The sequence below is a fragment of the Cyprinodon tularosa genome, unplaced genomic scaffold, assembly GCF_016077235.1.
Source record: "Cyprinodon tularosa strain WSP-4 unplaced genomic scaffold, ASM1607723v1 ctg653, whole genome shotgun sequence".
NCBI classification, from domain to species: Eukaryota; Metazoa; Chordata; class Actinopteri; order Cyprinodontiformes; family Cyprinodontidae; genus Cyprinodon; species Cyprinodon tularosa.
Genome location: NW_024039400.1, coordinates 77,266 through 96,065, shown reverse-complemented (window position 1 = coordinate 96,065; position 18,800 = coordinate 77,266). Strand labels below are relative to the sequence as shown.

General features: G+C 38.5%; 1 protein-coding gene across 7 annotated transcripts in view; it reads right to left on the bottom strand.

Moving 5' to 3' along the window:
- LOC119799207 (multiple C2 and transmembrane domain-containing protein 1-like) overlaps positions 1-18,800 on the bottom strand; it is a 67,376-nt gene that overhangs the window by 11,454 nt on the left and 37,122 nt on the right. For 3 of the 7 annotated variants that reach the window (XM_038309009.1, XM_038309011.1, XM_038309015.1), the window contains exons 2-13: positions 17,706-17,826; positions 17,491-17,633; positions 17,319-17,398; positions 13,950-14,073; positions 12,242-12,286; positions 6,831-6,869; positions 5,747-5,914; positions 5,508-5,638; positions 4,360-4,546; positions 3,990-4,083; positions 3,802-3,904; positions 2,118-2,220 (exon numbers count right to left, since the gene is read on the bottom strand). In XM_038309009.1, coding sequence (XP_038164937.1) covers positions 2,118-2,220; positions 3,802-3,904; positions 3,990-4,083; positions 4,360-4,546; positions 5,508-5,638; positions 5,747-5,914; positions 6,831-6,869; positions 12,242-12,286; positions 13,950-14,073; positions 17,319-17,398; positions 17,491-17,633; positions 17,706-17,826 — 1,338 coding nt within the window. Of the gene's footprint in view, positions 1-2,117; positions 2,221-3,801; positions 3,905-3,989; positions 4,084-4,359; positions 4,547-5,507; positions 5,639-5,746; positions 5,915-6,830; positions 6,870-12,241; positions 12,287-13,949; positions 14,074-17,318; positions 17,399-17,490; positions 17,634-17,705; positions 17,827-17,894; positions 18,019-18,800 lie in introns of those variants that run through there. The other 4 variants (XM_038309014.1, XM_038309010.1, XM_038309012.1 and 1 more) reach the window with 4 other exon arrangements.

Here is an 18,800-nt window from a genome sequence, read left to right as displayed (position 1 = left end):
TGTTTATAGATGTTGGAGCATGCACTGTTTTCCAGTGTAGTCCTGTTTTTCTGACTGTGACTGGCTGGATGTGCTCTCTTCATCCTCTGACATTGGAGCTGGCTCGGAGCTCGTCTGCCTGGCTGTTTCCTGGATTAGGCTGCATTTAAACTAGGCTTTTCTATCTCTGCTTCTGTCTCCTTGAACCCCAGTCGGCCTCAGCAGATGGCCGCTCACACTGAGCCTGATTCTGCTGGAAGTTTCTTCCTGTTAAAATGGAGTTTTCCTCTCCACTGTCGCTACAAGCATGCTTAGTGTGAGGGATTGCCTTCGAGTCAATGATGCAATCAACTGGTTTTTCTTAGATAGAAAACTTTGAAGGAATTTGACTGTATGATCTGGTGAACTGGGAAGCACCTTGAGATGACATGTGTTGTGAATTGGTGCTACATAAATAAAATGAATTAAATTGAATTCTTGAGCGGCATTATGCTAAATAAGGATTTAATTAACCCTGTCATAAATCAATTCCTTGTAACAGTTTCCAGGCTGTTGTAGGGGCTGCAATTGCACACAGTGCAGGAAATTACAAAAAGTGAAGCCTAATAGTAAAATATAAAAAACATGATTCCTTTAAAAGAAAGATTCAGCCAATCAAAAACTGTTGTGTGCATTACCTGTATATGCAAAATGGACGTTTAAAGCATATTTCCTCTGATGCTGTCTGTCTAATCCGGGGGTCGGCAACCCAAACTATTCAAAGAGCCATATTGGACAAAAAAATAAAATAAAATAAAAAATCTGTCTGGAGCCACAAAAATGTAAAAGCCTTATATAAGCCTCGTATGGCAACACGGGCTCTAAGTGTATTATCCCACTATAAAAAAGGACTATATGGGCTTAATATATAATAAGCATTCACGATTAAATGTTTATCCTGAAGCAAATGTCACATAGTAGCCTGAGGTGAAGGAGGAACAGTGAACGCTCCCATCGTGCACCGCTTCACCGAGCGCCGCTTCACCACCTTCACCGCGCTGTTTAAGTTTTCTTGCATTGATGAAATTATAGAAACACAATAAAGGAATCTTTCTATGGTGGACATGTTTCTGTTGGGAAGAGTTTATTGAGTCATGAGGAACCAAGCAGGAACTGACACCCATCAGAGCAGAGCTCTCTAACCCCAAAATCCCACATCCTCTGTCACCATCGTTTCTTGGTCTGATTAATATTTTTAGGATTTGGGGAAAAAATGGAAGAAAGTTCAGATACCTGCATCAAAGCTCTGCCTGTTTGATCTGTGGACGGTTTTCCATCTTTGCAACAAAACTAGCAGTAGTAGTGGAGTTTGGAAATGCAATCCACTTCTTAAATCTATCTTTGCGCTCCTCTAATTTATCCTGCAATCGCACTTCTTCTCTCACTCCCAGCTCGGTGGTCGGCTGCAGATTTAGCCTTCCCTGGAAATGCCTTTCCAAATTTTTATTTTTATTTTTTGACAACCTCTCATTACAAAGCAAAAATGCAGGCAATCGTGCATCATTGATAATGAAAGCAAATGAGTCGGCCTATTTGAATCCTCTTTTCTCATCAGTAATCTTCCTTTTTTTCCCTTTGGGACTCATATTCCAAGACACACCTGCAGCTTTGTTTGCCTGGCACTGCGCCACGCTGGTTCCAAGTTCTGACCATTGATTTCTATGGCTTTGACGCAAATTATTGTTTAAATTTATTTATAATACAAATGTTTAAAGCATTGGAAAACATTAACTTTTGTTTGCAACCTGTACACCATATTGAAAGAAAAAAGAAAATCGATTTTCATAAATTTTTGAAAAAGCTCCAGGGAGCCACAAGGGGGAGGCTAAAGAGCCGCATGTGGCTCCAGAGCCGCAGGTTGCCGACCCCTGGTCTAATCTGACTAAGTACAGTAAAAACATTAATGAGAACACTTGGAGTGTGACTGAAGTAAAACCAGCGGATTGACTAAAGATTCCTCTGTGAGGAACACAGGAATCCTTTTTCTTCTCAATCATTTTATGTTGCATTGCTTAGGTCTTCCATATACAACCTTGTTAAAAAAAAGAAAACTATAAATACATTTATAAATAAAAAGCGATGTGAGCTTTACTACTCACATTTAGTAGAGGAATGGCTACTTTTCCCAGGAAGTCTGCACTTCTGTCTCTGTCTTCATCAAACACTGACACCTCAAGGACTGAGTGGACATCTTTCACATTGCTGAGGAGAGAGGAGGAATGAGGAAAGCCGTCAGCTAAACATCAGAGCTGTGCTTCAGAGATCCCAGTTGGATGAGGAGCCCAAGATTAGTTAACCTAGAGATGAATGAACCTGACCTAATAAACATATTTGTTCAGTTTTATGGCATTCAAATGTTTTAACCTCTGAAAAGACCTTAAGTGGGGGTAATAATTCAGAATGCATAAAATTTTTACCAGCAGGTGGAGCCATTGCGCGCAGCTCCAAGCTGACACCAAAAGTTTCATAGCCCACAGATCTAGAACCATTAGAGCTAGAGGTCTCAAATTTTCTGCATGCGTGGTTGACATGATGTAGAACAAATATAATCAAACAATAAAACCTGCCCCTTTTCAAGAATATCCTTATTACTGCCGTTCAAAAAAGACCTATAATTTACGAGAATAAAAAACAACAACTTTGAGTCATGTTTGAACTGATGCAGGTTGGTCTGTGTTCTAGTCACCCAATTTTAATTTATTACATACTGAGTAACTATATGAGCAGCTGTGCTTTGCAACATACATACACCATATCAGAATATTCTATTCTCTTGACTACGAATATTTAAATGTACTGAACCATTTGTTTGTTTTCAGCAAAAAAAAAAAAAAAAAAAAAACTTGAAATTTGTTTAATATTCAGGGATATTGTGTGCCTGCTCCACATGTGACACTGAACGGAGCTGTCGACCGCTCCAAGATGGCGCCACCAAGTCATGTCAGCTTCCATTGGCGAAAGCTGTCGATGTGAGGTCTACTCTTGTTACCAACCTGAACCGTCTCTGTCTGTTTTCTTTTTAGAAAATGACACCAAACTACAAGATAAAACATCCTATATCAGAGAAACAAAGACATGCCTGATCGGGTGAGTGTCAGATCTTTTTTATTTTTTATCTATAGTGAATTTCGTTCCAGTATTGTTTCAAGCAAACAACATGTTTTGTAAATAGAAATGAAAAAATGCAAACCCATTGTGAAACTGAAAAACCTCGTGCTAAAAATCGTTTTAAGGAGTAATTTGCTGTTTTAACATTTTGTGTTAGAGATTATACAATTTTTTTTTTCTGCAATTTTATGTTCTTTATATTGTTTTTTACGAATTTCATACTTTTCAATATGCATTTTACAGATAACATTCTCTGACTCTAAGCACATACTGACCAATAATAGTGCTGCTGCTGACGTTCATGAAGACCAACTGTTTCCACTTTGGTTCTAGACACTCGAAACATGACTGTTTCTATTAGCTGAATGCTTTATTTTAGGATATTATCTTTGTTTCTATTTTTCTCTGCTTATTTTTCTCTAAACCATTTTGCAAATAAATTATCCAACTAATTCCACATCCTAAAAGCCAAGCACTTGTGTATTCAGCTTTTATATTCTGTAGTTTTAAACTTTCTTCTATATTTTTGGTCTTTCTGCATGTATTGAACTTTTTAACAACAAGCTCATAACTCAGAATGACTCGGAAGGCCTTTTCTAGCAGCTCAGACTAGCGGAAAAAAAGCAAAAAAAAAAAACATCCACAGCCCTGTGATGAAAACTGAATACGACTCACAAGGTGAAGACTTTGTTCCACTCAGGGTTGAGATTTTTGTATATAGTATGTGTCTGCAGTCTGTCGTTATTCAGCTCCAGCACGCAGAAAGGGTCACTCTTACCTGAAAAAGGTAGAAATCAGATGAGAGTGCCTGTTTTAAGGAGAGGTGAGACAAAACAAGGAGAAGAATCAGACGGCTCTGATACCCGTTACGTCTGCAGCCATAAGTCCTTCTGCTCTCAGCACCTTCACCTGGACAATACCCACGTCCTTCAGATTAAAAAAGGACTTCCTCAGACTCTGCAGAAAACAAGGTGTTCACTGGGATTTAGATATCTGAAAATGTTCCAGATATTTAGTTTTAGACAAACTTTATTCTCATCTTGTACAAACAGAGTGTATAGAAAATGAAATTTCAATGTATACAGCTTTTCACAGTGAATGAGCAGCTTACAATAGTGAAATGAACATTACCATTTATAAAGTGCAGCAGTGATCAAGAATGTAGACAGTGTAGGAGAAAATGAAACCAGTTTAAAGTCATAAAATCAGAAAGATTGATAGTTTGGCACTGACATATCGTTTGAGGATTTCTCTGCGCTCCTCTTGGTCCTCCAGCGGCGTAAGGGACAGGTCAGCTATGGAGACGGCGGCGGAAGCAGTCAGTGTGACCAGTAGATTCAAGATGCCACGGGACTCCTCCAGCGGCAGCTCCAGGTGATGGGTCTTCTCTTTCGCCAGAGTGGAGAGGTCTAATTGGCAGCTGGGAGAGAGCAAACAAGGATTTGAGATCATTCTCTGGAAGCTAAAAGCAAGGTGTGGCTAAAATCCTGAACAAGTGGTTGGTAACCCTAAGGATACATCATTTAATTGTACCAGAGAATTTCCTTTTGGTTTTGGTTTTCAACACTGGAATAAAGAGTGAGGCATTTTGTTAAATATCAGTTACATATCAGTTAGAGGGGCTCAGGTTATCCTGAGCTATCTCTATAGCTATGCTGCTATAGGCTTAGACTGTTGGAGGACATAGAGACCCTTTTTCCTCATTCTGCTTCATTCGATCTCTATTCTCCCATTCTGCAGTATTTGTAAGTTCAATCTCTAATATATTTCTTGCTTTCTCTGCTTTTTCTCATAGTAGCTTCATCTGGTCTGTTCCTGTTTGGCTGTGACTCCATCCTGGAGAGAAATATCAACTGTGTTGATGCCATCAACACCTTTGTTTTTTAGATATTGGAGATCGGCCTGTTTTTCAGTGTAGTCCTGTATCTCTGACTGTGACTAACTGGATGTGCTCTCTTCATCCTCTGTCATGGGAGCTGGTTCAGAGTTCGTCTTGCTGTGTTTCCTTGTTGGGGCCACCTGTTGGGCTGGTTAACAAGTTGCTTTTTGTATCTCTGTTTCTTTCTCTAAGTCTGCTTCTGTCTCCTTGAACCCCAGTCGGCCTCAGCAGATGGCCACTTAGACTGAGCCTGGTTCTGCTGGAGTTTTCTTCTTCTTAAAAGGGAGTTTTTCCTCTCCACTTTCGCTGTAAGCATGCTAAGTGTTAGGGCTTGCTGAAGAGTCAATTAGTCGATGCAATCAACTGGTTTTCCTTAAAAAGAAAACTTAGAATAAACTTGACTGTATGATCTGGTGAACTGTTAAATGCATTGAGATGACATGTGTTGTGAATTGGTGCTATAGAAATAAACTGAACTGAATTAAATGAAGCTGATTCTGACCGTCCGATGAAGTCGTCTCTCCTCCCGGTGTCTTTGTCCCACACTGTGATCTCCAGAACGCCTCCTGTTTCTTCATACAGATGAAGGTCAAACTGCTCCCTCCACTGAGGACTCAGGGTCTTTGCCATCGTCTGCACAAACGCACAGGATTTGTTTGATGTAAAGCAAACATCATAAATACATTTAAAAGCCGTTTTTCTTAGAAAGCTCAGACAAGATGTCTCCTCTGTTTAACCCACCTTGCTTTTGTACTTCTGTGGTCCCAGCCTGAACTTGGCGTAGGGGTCACTAAGGCCATTGGGGTCCATGGGTGTGAGGTTACGACCTTCGATTAGCGTGATACTGACGATCCCTCGCCACAGCTGGGATTTACGGTGGACCTCAGTGAGACGCATTGACTGCTGCTGCTGACCCAAACGCCCCCAAACACAAACAGATGTTTTCACAGTTAGGAACAAGGTCAACAAGAATCTGTTCTTAATTTCTCTTAGGTTATATAAAAAGAAGGCTGGCATAAACTTAATGAGAATCCGAATTGAGCAAAAAATATATTTTTTTTTAATCACTTCAAGGTTTGGTTGTTCTTGTCAGAATATTACTTTTAAAACATTTGACCTACAAGCATAACACCAGAAATCTAAAATTGAAACTGACACAGAAACATGGCAGCATCATGCTGTGGTGGTGCTTTTCTTCAGGAGGACCAAGAAAACTGACCGAATGGAGGATGAAGTAAATATGAACAACAGTATCCTGATTTGAAAGAGAGGGCGGACATTTTTAATTTTTTTTTTTACCTTGGGAGGGTTTTATAAAGAGCTTCACCAGAATTCAGGAATATAAATATGGTTGGTAGCCTGACTGCTGATCCAGATACACGTTTAAAAAATTTTCACTAAAAAACAGCATTCAATGCTCGTGTGACCAGATGCTAACATGTTTTTAGCCTTTTTTAAATAAGGTTATGGCAACTTTATTTAAAAATAGAGGTTTAAACAATAATATGACATGAAAGACTGTGTTTTCTGATCAACTTATTATATTTATTGCTATAACATGACAGAAGAGTTTTTTTTTAAATAGATGTGGCCATTGAAGACTTTAAACAGATGTTCTGGATCACTTTGGTCCAATAAGTCACATTAAATTCAGCTTCAAGAAAGGAGCGTTGGTGAATATAACATATAAGGAATCTAACAGGAAAAAGGAAATACATTTAATATTAAACTATAGGGAAGAGAACAATGATTAAGGTGCTAGGAATGTTAAGATGATGCCGTGCCTGCAGACAGTCACACAGGGATCAGGATGGTGATGGTTTACCTTCGTGGATCGTTTCCAGGATCTCCTGAGCAGCATGGTCTGAGGACATATTAAACACATGGTTTAGATCAGCATCTGGTTACATGTTGAAACTAAACTCTAAAACAAAACACCATGATCTATAGCACGCTATGTGAAAGCTCTACTTTGACTAAGTGGAGCTAGATATGGGGAGGAGCATGTTGGGTTGATTTATTCAAGCCCCCAAAATAGAGCAAAAACTGATTTTAGAGTTAGAGAAGGGGTTTATTTACCACAATGTATTTTTCTTTCTTCTTATCAGCATTTCAATCTGGTTAAATATCTGACTTGTGCTGCAGTACAGGCTGAGAGTCGGGTTATTATTATTTCATTCAGTGAATAATACATGAATGGGACAGGCTGTGCTTAATGTCTTGGGGCTTCGGGTGCATTTGAAGACATCCTAATGCTGACAACAAGTGAAGCTGAACGAAAAGAAAAACAGCATGCAGGTCTAAATATCAAAATGAAAACCTCTTTTTGTCGGATTTGGAACACAAGAGGTTTTCTGTATTCTCTAAAGCAATCCCTGAAAACACAAAGACTTTGCTATGTGGCTAAAATGATCCCAAAATCAATCAAATATAATATTTTTCCAATTCCACCGTGAACCCTCTTACATACATACAGCCGACTGAAAACAACCAATCAGGACCAACATAAGTCTAGAAACAATGCTGAGAATAGCTGGTTGAAGATTCTCAGTCATCCAGTTCATATTCATTCCAAAAAAGTAAAAAATTAATCCACTGGACTTTGATTCCAAGTTTGAAGACATTTTGCTTCCCATCCAGGAAGCTTTTTTAAATCAAAATGATCTGGAATAGGGTTGAGTTAGAGGCTTGCGGAATACTGGACCGGGGTCCAGTGTCCACACGCTGGCTAATATGAAACCAACCTGATTTAAAACATTTAAATATTACTGCATGTTGTCCAACAGCAGTGTCTAATTTTACTTGCGCTGCTTCTCCTGTTAATTTGTCACCAGGCTACACCAAATGATCCAATGAGCTGCTGTCAGGCTGGGTTGCTGCTGCTGCTGCTACTTTTAGATGCAGCAGGCAAACCTGTGGCAAGCCAGGCGATGGGAAGGAAGGAGAAGATGATGAGAAAAAGAGAGCAGAGAAAGTGTGGACTGCTGGATGAACTGTGGTGAACTGGTGAAAGAAAAGTGAAATGGTGCTCAAAGATGACCCTGCACATTTAGAGGATGTTTGGCTCAACCTGCTGCTGTGAAGCAGGATTCTCCACCATGAACAGAATCATAAATAAATCTGGATCCAGGCTCAGAATGAGCTCCTTGATATGTGCTTTAGAATGGAATTGTCTCCATTCAAAGCCAGGTTTAAAGCCTTGCAGGGCAGCATAAAGCCCACTGCCAACATTAAGACAGAAAAAAGAAAGAAACAAACAGTCAGTTCATGTGTTTTATAAAATATGTTAATCAGGAAGTTGTCTAAACTGAACGACTGTTTTCTACTTCAAAAAACACTTTTGATTTTAAAATGGAAAAGTGTTAAATTATCTTTAAAGTAACGAATTATAATTAAAAATGTCTCAGGACCTTTACTGGTTCTTGATTTTCTTTATTCGGACCCAGCTGATTTTAATTGGTTACCCCTGCTTTATGGGAATTGTTGGAATGGTTGAATAGGGGAACAAAACACTCGCCTGTCGCCAGGCCAACAATTCCCCCTAATGACCCCCCTTTCAGAGACAAAGACAGGTATGGGGCATTGCAGGCAAACAAAGAACCCGACGACTTCCATTCCAAAGGGGTGGACCCGTTCGTCCGTTTCAATTTGCATGCTTGCTAAACAAAAACAAGGATTTGTTTTTGGTCCACTCTATGAAGCCTCAAACTCAACTCTATTTTTGACATTGGAATTAAAAAAAAAAACTTCCTAGATGGGAAGCGAAACATCTTCAAACTTCGAAAACAAAGTCCAGTGGATTGTTTTTTAAAATTTTGAAATGCTAAATAGAGAGAATGTCAGCATGGTGTCCTGATCCAGTCTTTCTTAACACCATTACAATCACGAGTCTTTGAAGAGCTCTTTACAGGAGCAACATGACTTTCCTACAAAATCAGGACCATATTTATATATTGAAATATAAAACTGTACTCTTGGTTGGTCTCTTACAGCCCTGATAAGTCTATATTTCCACAAATAATCAGTTTTTCACCATTCTCAATTATTTTCCTTTCTCTCCGCAGGATGCCATCCGCTCTAGATCTCATGACTCAGATCTCTCAAAGGTCTTAGGAAAGCTGTACAGTGCAGCTGAAACACTAGTTATTAAACTTAACGACATTCAACTCAAAGCAAAAATGCTGAACCATCAAAGCAATGTGTTTTAAAAGCATTTGACCGAATAAAATCACCCGCACCTAAACTAAATAATCAACAATTCATATCAAAATAAAGGGAACAAATGCTCACATTAGCTTCACACATCAGCAAAACGCTTCAGATAAAAACCAGGAAACATGAATTTATTTGTTTTTACCAACATATTTAAAGCTATGTATATGTTAGCCAATGCAGTGTCAGAACATTCCAGTTGTTTCCAAAGCCCAGATAGAAAAAAAAATACACATAAATGTCCAAAATAATATTGGCAAATGCTCAAACAAGATGTTGTAGCGCTTTTTAAGTATGAGGTCTTTGTGTATTCTGTGATTATTTTATAAGATAAACTTCTATTTAATTTGATCTTGGTCAATCGTAAACTGATTAAAATAAGTTAAATAGCCCGATCAGTGCTGCCTGCTAATAAAAGGAGCTAGCAGCATGGCTGAGACTACAGAATTAACTTTTTTTATAAACATCACAGCCCATCTCCAAACTGTTATATCTTACTTTTTGTCAGGTTAGAAGCGATCTGTGGATCAACCCCTTTGGTGTTGGTATTTTCCACATTGCACTGGCAAGGAAATGGCCATCTAGAAGTGGTGTGTAAATGGAGCTTGTACTTTGATGTCTGCATTTTGGTATAAATAAGTAAGCACTGCTCATGCAGTAATCAGGATGATGTTTAAACTAACTCAGTTTATTGGTCCATCCATGTTCCAGCCTTTCCCTGCAGTCATAAAAGTTTGATTCTTGACAAGGGGGATGAAACACCCACACAGCCTGTTAAAATAGGCCTCTTCTATAGAGTAGCCAGTCCCAGCTGCAGATATAAGGGGATTCATTTTGTAAGGTTGTCGAAATCACAGACATCTTTATAAAAGTCAGGCAAGGTATCGATCTTGCTTTCCTCTACAAACAAAATCTTCTACAAATCAATAGGACAATGCGACGGTTTGGTACAGAGCTTCTTTCCCAGAGGCCACCTAAATGTCTGCTCTACAGTCTGATGAGGACAGTGCAGAGGCCGAGCTGTGGAAGCATACTGCAAATATATAAATGCATATATGCAGCAAATACAAAAAGTACTGCAAAAACAAAAAAGCACAAACAGTGAAAAATCCTACAGGCTGCAAAAACCACTGCTGTTAAAGCTGCAAAGTAGCTCTGCATAATCTACCTGCTTCAGACCACTAGGGGGAGACAATCACAGAGTCTTAATATGGATCTTTTGTAAAAACTTAAAATGTGCTATTAGAGGGAATCCTGCTCATCTTTGAGCTAAGGATTTGCCTATACACACACACAAAAAAATTAAGTCCCTCTTTGAAAAATAAAATAATATTAATTGGTTCCAGAATTATGTAGTAATATATAATAAATGTAACACAACATGTTTGAACAAGGACAGTCTTTCAAGTGAACTCAAGATTTTTAGGTTACTTTGCAGTGGTCATGAAAATTGGTCCTTGCTAAGATTATTTCCTTTAACTGCTGGACCACTTTATCCAGATAACCAGCCGCATGGCCGGTAATTCTACATCTTTGACCTACGTTCACACTGCAGCCTGAAGTGACCCAAATCCAATTTTTTGGCCCATATGCGACCTGTGTCTGAACAGCCAGGTCACATTCATCCGACCTGAAAGCCATTAATACCCGACAAAGGTCACTATATTGGGTCTTGCTATGAAGAAGCAGCAAGAAAAACAACAACCTTGGCAGACGATGATGCAGAGAGCAGTATGTATGTTAAACCATCTTGAAAAGATTGTGTCTTTATGGTTGGGAAAGATCGCTAGATGCGCTCCGGCACTACCATCCATGTTTACTTTCGTAAACACAGAGCACTCTGGCTTGTGATGTCATTACGTCCTCTACTGCACATGCAGGACACTTGCGTTGTATGACTGCAATATATACGCATATATTTGGAAATGTAAACGGCAACGCAAAAATATTGGATTTCACAAAAAAATCGAAATTGAGCATCAAGCCCTCCAGTGTGAATGAACCTAAGAGAGATGGAGGAGTTAGGTGTTGCCCAAGTTCACACTGTTGAAACCATAAGTTACCTTGATGCCAAGATCCATGATGAAAGGCAGCTCTATGTTGAGGTTATTTAGACCATGTAACATACATCCATGTCTGTAAACAAAAATAGTTTCTGCTCTTAAAGTAAATACAATTAGGTTAAATGTTGAGTTAGTTGTTTCTAACTTAATTCAATGCAATGACAAATATAGGTCAACAAAATCAGATTTTAGTTGAATCAACCAAACACCGTGCAGGAAGCTACGCTCCGGGGACGGCCTGTCGGTTTGCACCCGAAGCCAAAACACGCAGCGCTATGGCGAGTCTTTGGGGAACACTCATTGGTGAACTGTGTGTCATCATGCTGTTGGATGAGGGGTTGTACACGGAAAACAACTCGTCAAACCGACACCCACAATCCTAGATAGTTCATGATTGTCCCTCTTGCATTGTGACGTGGAATAACGTAGCACAGACCATGCTTCAAATCTGGGCATAAATCAAAAATATCTGCGTCACACCTGCAACAAGTTAACTGCAATACACTGCTGTGGGAGTATAACCAGCCCTTTATGAGTGTAGATATTAATTGGTAGTAATGTCATCAGTCTTGTTGACAGTGATCGACTCCCCCTAGTGGTCTGGAGCTGTTCTGCATTGCAGAACCTAACTCCAGTTTTCTATTTGTTTTTACTTTTTTACTGAATTTTTCCTGTGGGTGTGTTGCTGAGCTTGTGTGTGAGCATCATTTATGTGCTTATTTAAAGCGTTTCAATAAATTTACACAGCATTTGTACTGTTGTTTTCTAATTTCTGTGGTTGTAGCATATCTCTTTTGCATCATGTTTTCCTTTGCATGAGTTTGTGAAAATTTTGTCTTCGCAATACTTTCCATACTTGTTGCACCACTCAGCCACAATAGGAAAAGGAAGACTACGAGGTGAAGCAGGGGAAGCATTCATCTAAAGGCATCTCTACAAGCTAAAATACCTCCGCACTCACTTTATTTACATAAGGTTTCCACCGATAGGTCTTAACTTCGCCTTGCTGCAGGAAACAGAAATATTTAGTTTCACCAGTTAAAAAAGAAAAGAGAATCTAATAAAAGTTTTTTCTTCAGTCGGCAATCAATTCAGCTTAACCTGTAAACTGGTTAAAGGAGAAAAAATTGGTGTGTGATTAAAACGCAGATTTTCTATTTAGGCTTTTAGATTTTTCTGCATCTAATAAGGATGCTGTATTTGCTGCAGGTATTGCTGCACCTTTTACAGCTGTAATGATCAAAGTAGTGAGTATTAAACAAACTGCGTATAAAGTCGTAGGGAAATGGCTGTTCCAACGGTTTCATTTCTGATTTCTCCCGAGTGGTGCAGGACTCTACACAAAGTGAATAAGGTCAATATGATTGGTTGTTTATCAAGGGGGCGGGATTGTTGTGGCGGAAGGTTTGCAAGCAAGTCTAATTGTGGCCGGTTTGTCAGAAGCATCTTGCTAACCAGTTAGCAACTTAGTGCTAGTAGGTTCCCAATGGGAAATTCCATTGGGACCAAGTAGCACTAAATAGGTGACTGAGAAACGACGCTGTCAAGGAACGCTATGGACAGAGGAAACGTGCAAGAGGAGGAGATTTTAGAGTCGGAGGTCGTGGATGAGTCTCCTCCGTCATACATTTTTTATTTAGAGGAGGAAAGTGGGGACGAAGATGTTGTGGAAGAGGACGCCAGGGAGGCAGAAGCTTGGTTTGGTGTAGAAGGCTTCCAGGGTACATGTTTGAGCCCTTGCCTCGCAACGCTGCCAGTTCTGTTAGCTCTACGCCTGCTAAAGACACAGACGTCCATCCCCGTGAACACTGGGACGCAACTCAACGGGAAAGGAAATGATTCTTATTTCTTATTTCAGCAGTTGCGTATATTAGCTGTGACATATGAATCAAGATGCTATGACTGAAAAAATCGGATTGACAGATGACCGTTGCAAACATTGGCCGAATTTAGGTGTTCAGGCTAACATAGAACTAATTGGCCTGCAGAAGATAACAAAAAAAAAAAAAAAAAAAAAAAACAGATTTTAAGACAGGATTTTTTTTTAAATAGACATTTTTTACATTTTGGGACAATATTATCGGATAAAGAGTGCATTTATATACATGTTTAAGCCGAAAGGATTTGACATTTGAATATGACTTCCCTACGACTTTAAAAGACGAAATAATGAAAGCAAAGTAATAAAACAGAGGCGTAGATCTCGTGCCACAAGAACTTCAAAACACCGTAATATATCTCATTACCAAGGCTATTGCTTAATACTTTATATACTTTAAAGGATAGTCATGAAACCCCAGATAAAGCTTTAGTTATACTAGCAAAGTTTTTTTTTTAAAGATTAGACTCTAAATGAATTTTTATTGACCTTAAGTGAGCATATCTCAGCTGGTATAATCCTGCAATTAACAAAAAAATTGCAGGATTATCCAAAAGAATTCTAAAATATGAATATAATTCTAAATTATAGTCACTTAGACCAAACATTTTTTACCGTCTGATCCCCTGAGCTTAAATTTTTATTTCTGCAATCTCTTTTATACCTGTTGTAAAGCTTTGGATATACTAGGTTGAAAAGTAGGGATAAATTTTTGCTATTCCACCTGTGAGGAACCCCCCTCCACCCCCCTCCATCCAAAGTATCTGAAGCGATGAGGAAGCGTACGTACCGCTGGGTCTCGCTGCTCCTCTATGGGGCTGTTTTTAGGCGTCAGGGTTACTGCCAGCTCCAGGCAGCCCAGGTCCTCATTGGGGAGCTGATGGTCCTTCAGCACCAAAGTCACAGGTATCGTCCTACAACACACAAGCATGTCTTTGTGCTCAATCACTGCTACATTATAAAAAAAGCAGTTTTTACTCTGACCAGATCTGGTTTAGATGTTTAGCTCAGTGTTCATGTTTTCAACAGGACAATTATGAGTGACGCACTGCCTCCAGCCTCCATTTCCTGTATAAATAACCATCGTCTTCTGTGTAATAGTGTCTAAATAGCCTTTAGCTTTAACCTCTAAATATAATACTAGAAAGGATGCAGGTGATAGAATACTTATAGGAGAAAAACAAGAAAACGGAACATTAACAAAACATTTTTAAGTTTTAATGTCACAATGCTAAATTCTAATGATCTAATCTTTTTTTCTATTTTTGGATGAATAAAGGTGGTTACAGTTAAAGACCCACGAAAGGCCTTCAGGCTGTACTTTGCTCATGTTGGAGATGCCGTTAAATGCTTTAGGTGGGTTATGTTTACATTTGTATTTCTGCTGCCGTCAATCTGCTCTGCAGCAGAACCTTGGTTGGGTCATCAGATGTGTGCTTTATATGTTTATGACAGGTTGGCACACAGAATGAAAGCAAAGGACATACTTGGTATGATTCTATGCACTAACAAATATAGAGGAAATAAGATTAAGACCCGTTTGGTGACATTTTGTTTGGCTCAGCTTCATCGTTTTTTTTTTTTATCTGGATAATCTTATCATTCATCATATATTTCTTGTAAATTTCTAGTTTAGGATTTGACAGATTTTTTAAATATTTTCTGAAAATAGAAAATACTGAAAAAACACCACAAATAATTTAATAAACAAAAAAGCTATTTTCTAATTCTAATTTCATTCAAAGTGGAGCTCCAAACATTTAGCCGTTTCAAGTCATAAAGTCTGAACGCTGGGATTTTATTGGGACTAAACTTTTGTTTGTAGGAACTGCAGCTCTATGAAAAATTATTACCTGCTTACAGAAATGTTTCGTTTTTTAAATTTTCATCACATCTAAATTGATTGATCGACTGATTAACTTTATTGATCTCACATTGGAGAAATTTACTCATTACATCGCCTCAAATAGTCAAAAATAAGAAGGTGCCAATGTATATATATATATATATCAGTCGATCAATCAATTTAGATGTGATGAAAATTTAAAAAACGAAACATTATATATATATCCATATATATATATAGATAGCATTTACATGGGTATTTACATAGATGGGTATGTATCTATATAACTATTGCACAGGGTATCAAATTTAATGAAACAGGTTAATGTACAAGTTATTATAATAGTAATTGCACGAGTTGTTACTGTTGTGTCTGATTGCAGCAGGGATGAATGAGCGGTGGTAGTGCTCATTTTTACAAACAGGGTGTAAACTTCTCTGACCATCAAAAAAATACCAGTGCATCTAAATAATATTATTTTAAGTATATACAGCAAGTTTGGAAATTAAACACCATTTTGTTTAGGCAATAATTCAACCAAATCAACCTGTACCAAGTCATCACTCTCTAAACATATACATGCTGATGTAAAACATAAGGATTAATATAAGCATCACAATTAGTTTTAAAGGAAATTTTTATTTGCAAAAATAAAGTCGTGTTTCCAATAAAAAAATATTCTGCCAAAGTCTGATAACAACTACATCAGTGAGCTTAGAAAGAGATGCTTTTAAACACATAGGCGGCCTTGCTCCTAATGGAATACGCCATGTTGAGTCGCCATCTTTGATAGCCAAAAGGGTCTAAATTGGGACTCGTTGTGAGACACAAAGTGACAGGTCATGAAATATCTTTCACAATCATCATGATCTGATCCATCAGATATAATACATTATACATCATGAAATAATTAGATGCAACATTTGTACCTGATTCAAACATAAAAAACCCAATTAAATCAAAAAATGCACAATTAAAAATTAATGTTGCTTTTAATAATCAAAATTATGTTTAAAACTATTTAATAAATAATTACATTTCATTAAGCGTAATATAATTATTTCACTCTGTTTTTAAAACCAATGTTTCTATTGTTAGGGGTCACCAGTATTTATTAGGTTACAGGCTGAAATATTTGGGAACTCCCTGGTCTTCATGATAGAAGTCTGATTTGTTTTAAATAACAATTTAACATATAAAAATAAAATCCCTATTAAGACTTGTCATTCATAAAAATGATAATTAATCCCTAAATGTAGTTAGTCTGTATGAGTAATATAGGAATATGTCATACAGATCCTACACAGCCCTAAAATCTGTGTGTTTATATGAAAAATTCTGTAGCTGTTGCATTTTTTTGAAAAAACTCCACTGCAATATAAGCTAACAGGTATGTTAAAACCATCTAGAAATAAGTCAACTTTTCTTTAATTAGGTGTAATTACCCTTAGTTTGAGCAGATAAATAAGATGATTTGCCAATGGATGTCGATTTTTACCCTTAAAGTTTTAGGGAAACGGCTGTTCCAACCCAGTAGTGCACAACTTTAAACAAGTGAATAAAGTGAATGTGATTGGTTGTTTACCAAGGGGGCGGGATTATTGTGGCAGAAGATTCACAAACAGGTTTGGTTAGGCCTGCCGAAGACGCAGACGTCCATCCCCATGAACACTGGGACGGAACTCAATGGTAAAGTAAATGATTCTTATTTCCTTTTTCAACCGTTGCGTATATTAGCTGCGACATATTAATCAAGATGCTATGACTGAAAAAAATTGATTGACAGATGACAATGTCGTTTTAAATTTCTTATTTAAAATGTAAATTGTTTTGTACCATTGGTAAAGTGTTATACTTACTTTCTCAATTAAAGAACAAATGCACCTATTTTAAGAAAAAACGTATCTAGATTTTGATTTTTTTTTCAGTGAGGCGTTTGGCAAAATACAAATATTTTATTTTATATTTTTTTAACCCAAACTACAGACAACTGGATCACATAGAGACATGCAACACGAAGCAGCACGAAGCAACACAGTGACAGCATGAAAACAGCACGCAGACACAGATAAGCAGCTATCATGATTCCTGCAGGCACAAATAGACGAAAGGTCAGCAGAGACCAAAACAGAAATGCCACCACCAACTACCACAGACAAGTAGACCACCCACACAGACTAGAACTGATCACAGAAACACACTGAATGAGTCTGTCTAACACTGGAAGGCTGAAGCTCTGATATGAGGAGATAAATTCACTGTTTGAACGGCTGGTAAAAACCCTGCACACAGTCACATCAACATCTAACAGACCTCTGCTGTTCTAGAGACTCCAGGTAAAGAAAAGCTGAACCCATGAAGTCGTCTTGAAGACCAAAGTCATAGTCAAACACCTGTAGGAGAGCAACAGAACATCTGCACTGATTCCTCATTCTCCTTTAAATCAAGGATTTCTAAATGTTTGCAGTCTGTCTGTTTCCTTTACCTTAACGTACAGAGGGTCGCTCAGACTGTCCACGACCAGCGTTATCTTCTCATCCCACACCGGGTTCAGGTTTTTGTGGATGGTCTTACTTCTAAACACCTCTTTACCAGCCAGCTTGAACTTCACGTAGGGATCACTGGTGCCTAAAAACCAAAAAGTGTTACAGAGCCATGAGCAGAAAAAGGATGAGAAGAGAAAGAAAGGCAGGGAAGCACCTCCTCGGTCCCGGATGGCCAGGTTGTGTCCTCTTTTCAGCTCGATCTCCAGCTTATACATCCCTGAGGACGGGGCGGCTGCCTCAGCAGACGTCCCTGAGGAGAAGGATGCCCCCATGCCCTGTCAGGAGAGATGGATGTGTTAATCACAAACAGTCACACCACAGCTCCACCTTAATGTAGACTCACCAACATTTAGCAGAGAAACACAAATGTCTTTGTGCGATAGTCCCACTTTAGCCTTTAATGTCTCAGCTGTACACACACTTCATAGCGACACGGACCAGTGTCAAAGTCATTTTGTTCTACAGAGGGCTTCTGACAGGAAATTACACGATTCAAGCTTCCTCCCAACCAACCGCACCGATGGTGAGATGAATTCTCTTCCGTTTATGTAGTAAGACTGTTTCAAACCAGCTCCCTTTAGAGGAGTTATCAGTCCACAGACAAACTGTATGAAACTAAACTCTAACACCACTTCCATACCTATGAACTATGGCTTCACCTCAGTAGGAGACACACAGACGTTTCCAGACATTCATACAGTGAATTCCCAATGTTGTGCTCAAGCAAATTTTCACATCAGATTTACCCAGAAGTTTCCACATTTTGAAAGCCCATAAAGGTTGATAATAAACTATAACACTATAGTTCAAATGCTTGAGAACAAATATGAAGAAAAAAGGAAAAGAAAGAAATTATCCATCATATTCTTTGTTGTTTTTTCTTTTGTCTTTTATTTTACTTTGCTTTTGTAGTTACATATCTGGACACATTACATAGCTGAACAGATTGGGTTAATAATTCAATTCAGTATATTTCTATAGCACCAATTCACAACACATCTCAGCTCAAGGCACTTTACAGATACAATTCAACCAGATCATACAGTCAAATTGATTCAGTTTTCTATCTAAGGAAAACCAGTTGATTGCATCGACTCAATGACTCAAAGGCAATCCCTCACACTAAGCATGCTTGTAGCGACAGTGGAGAGGAAAAACTCTCTTTTAACAGGAAGAAACCTCCAGCAGAACCAGGCTCAGTGTGAGCGGCCATCTGCCGAGGCCGACTGGGGTTCAAGGAGACAGAAGC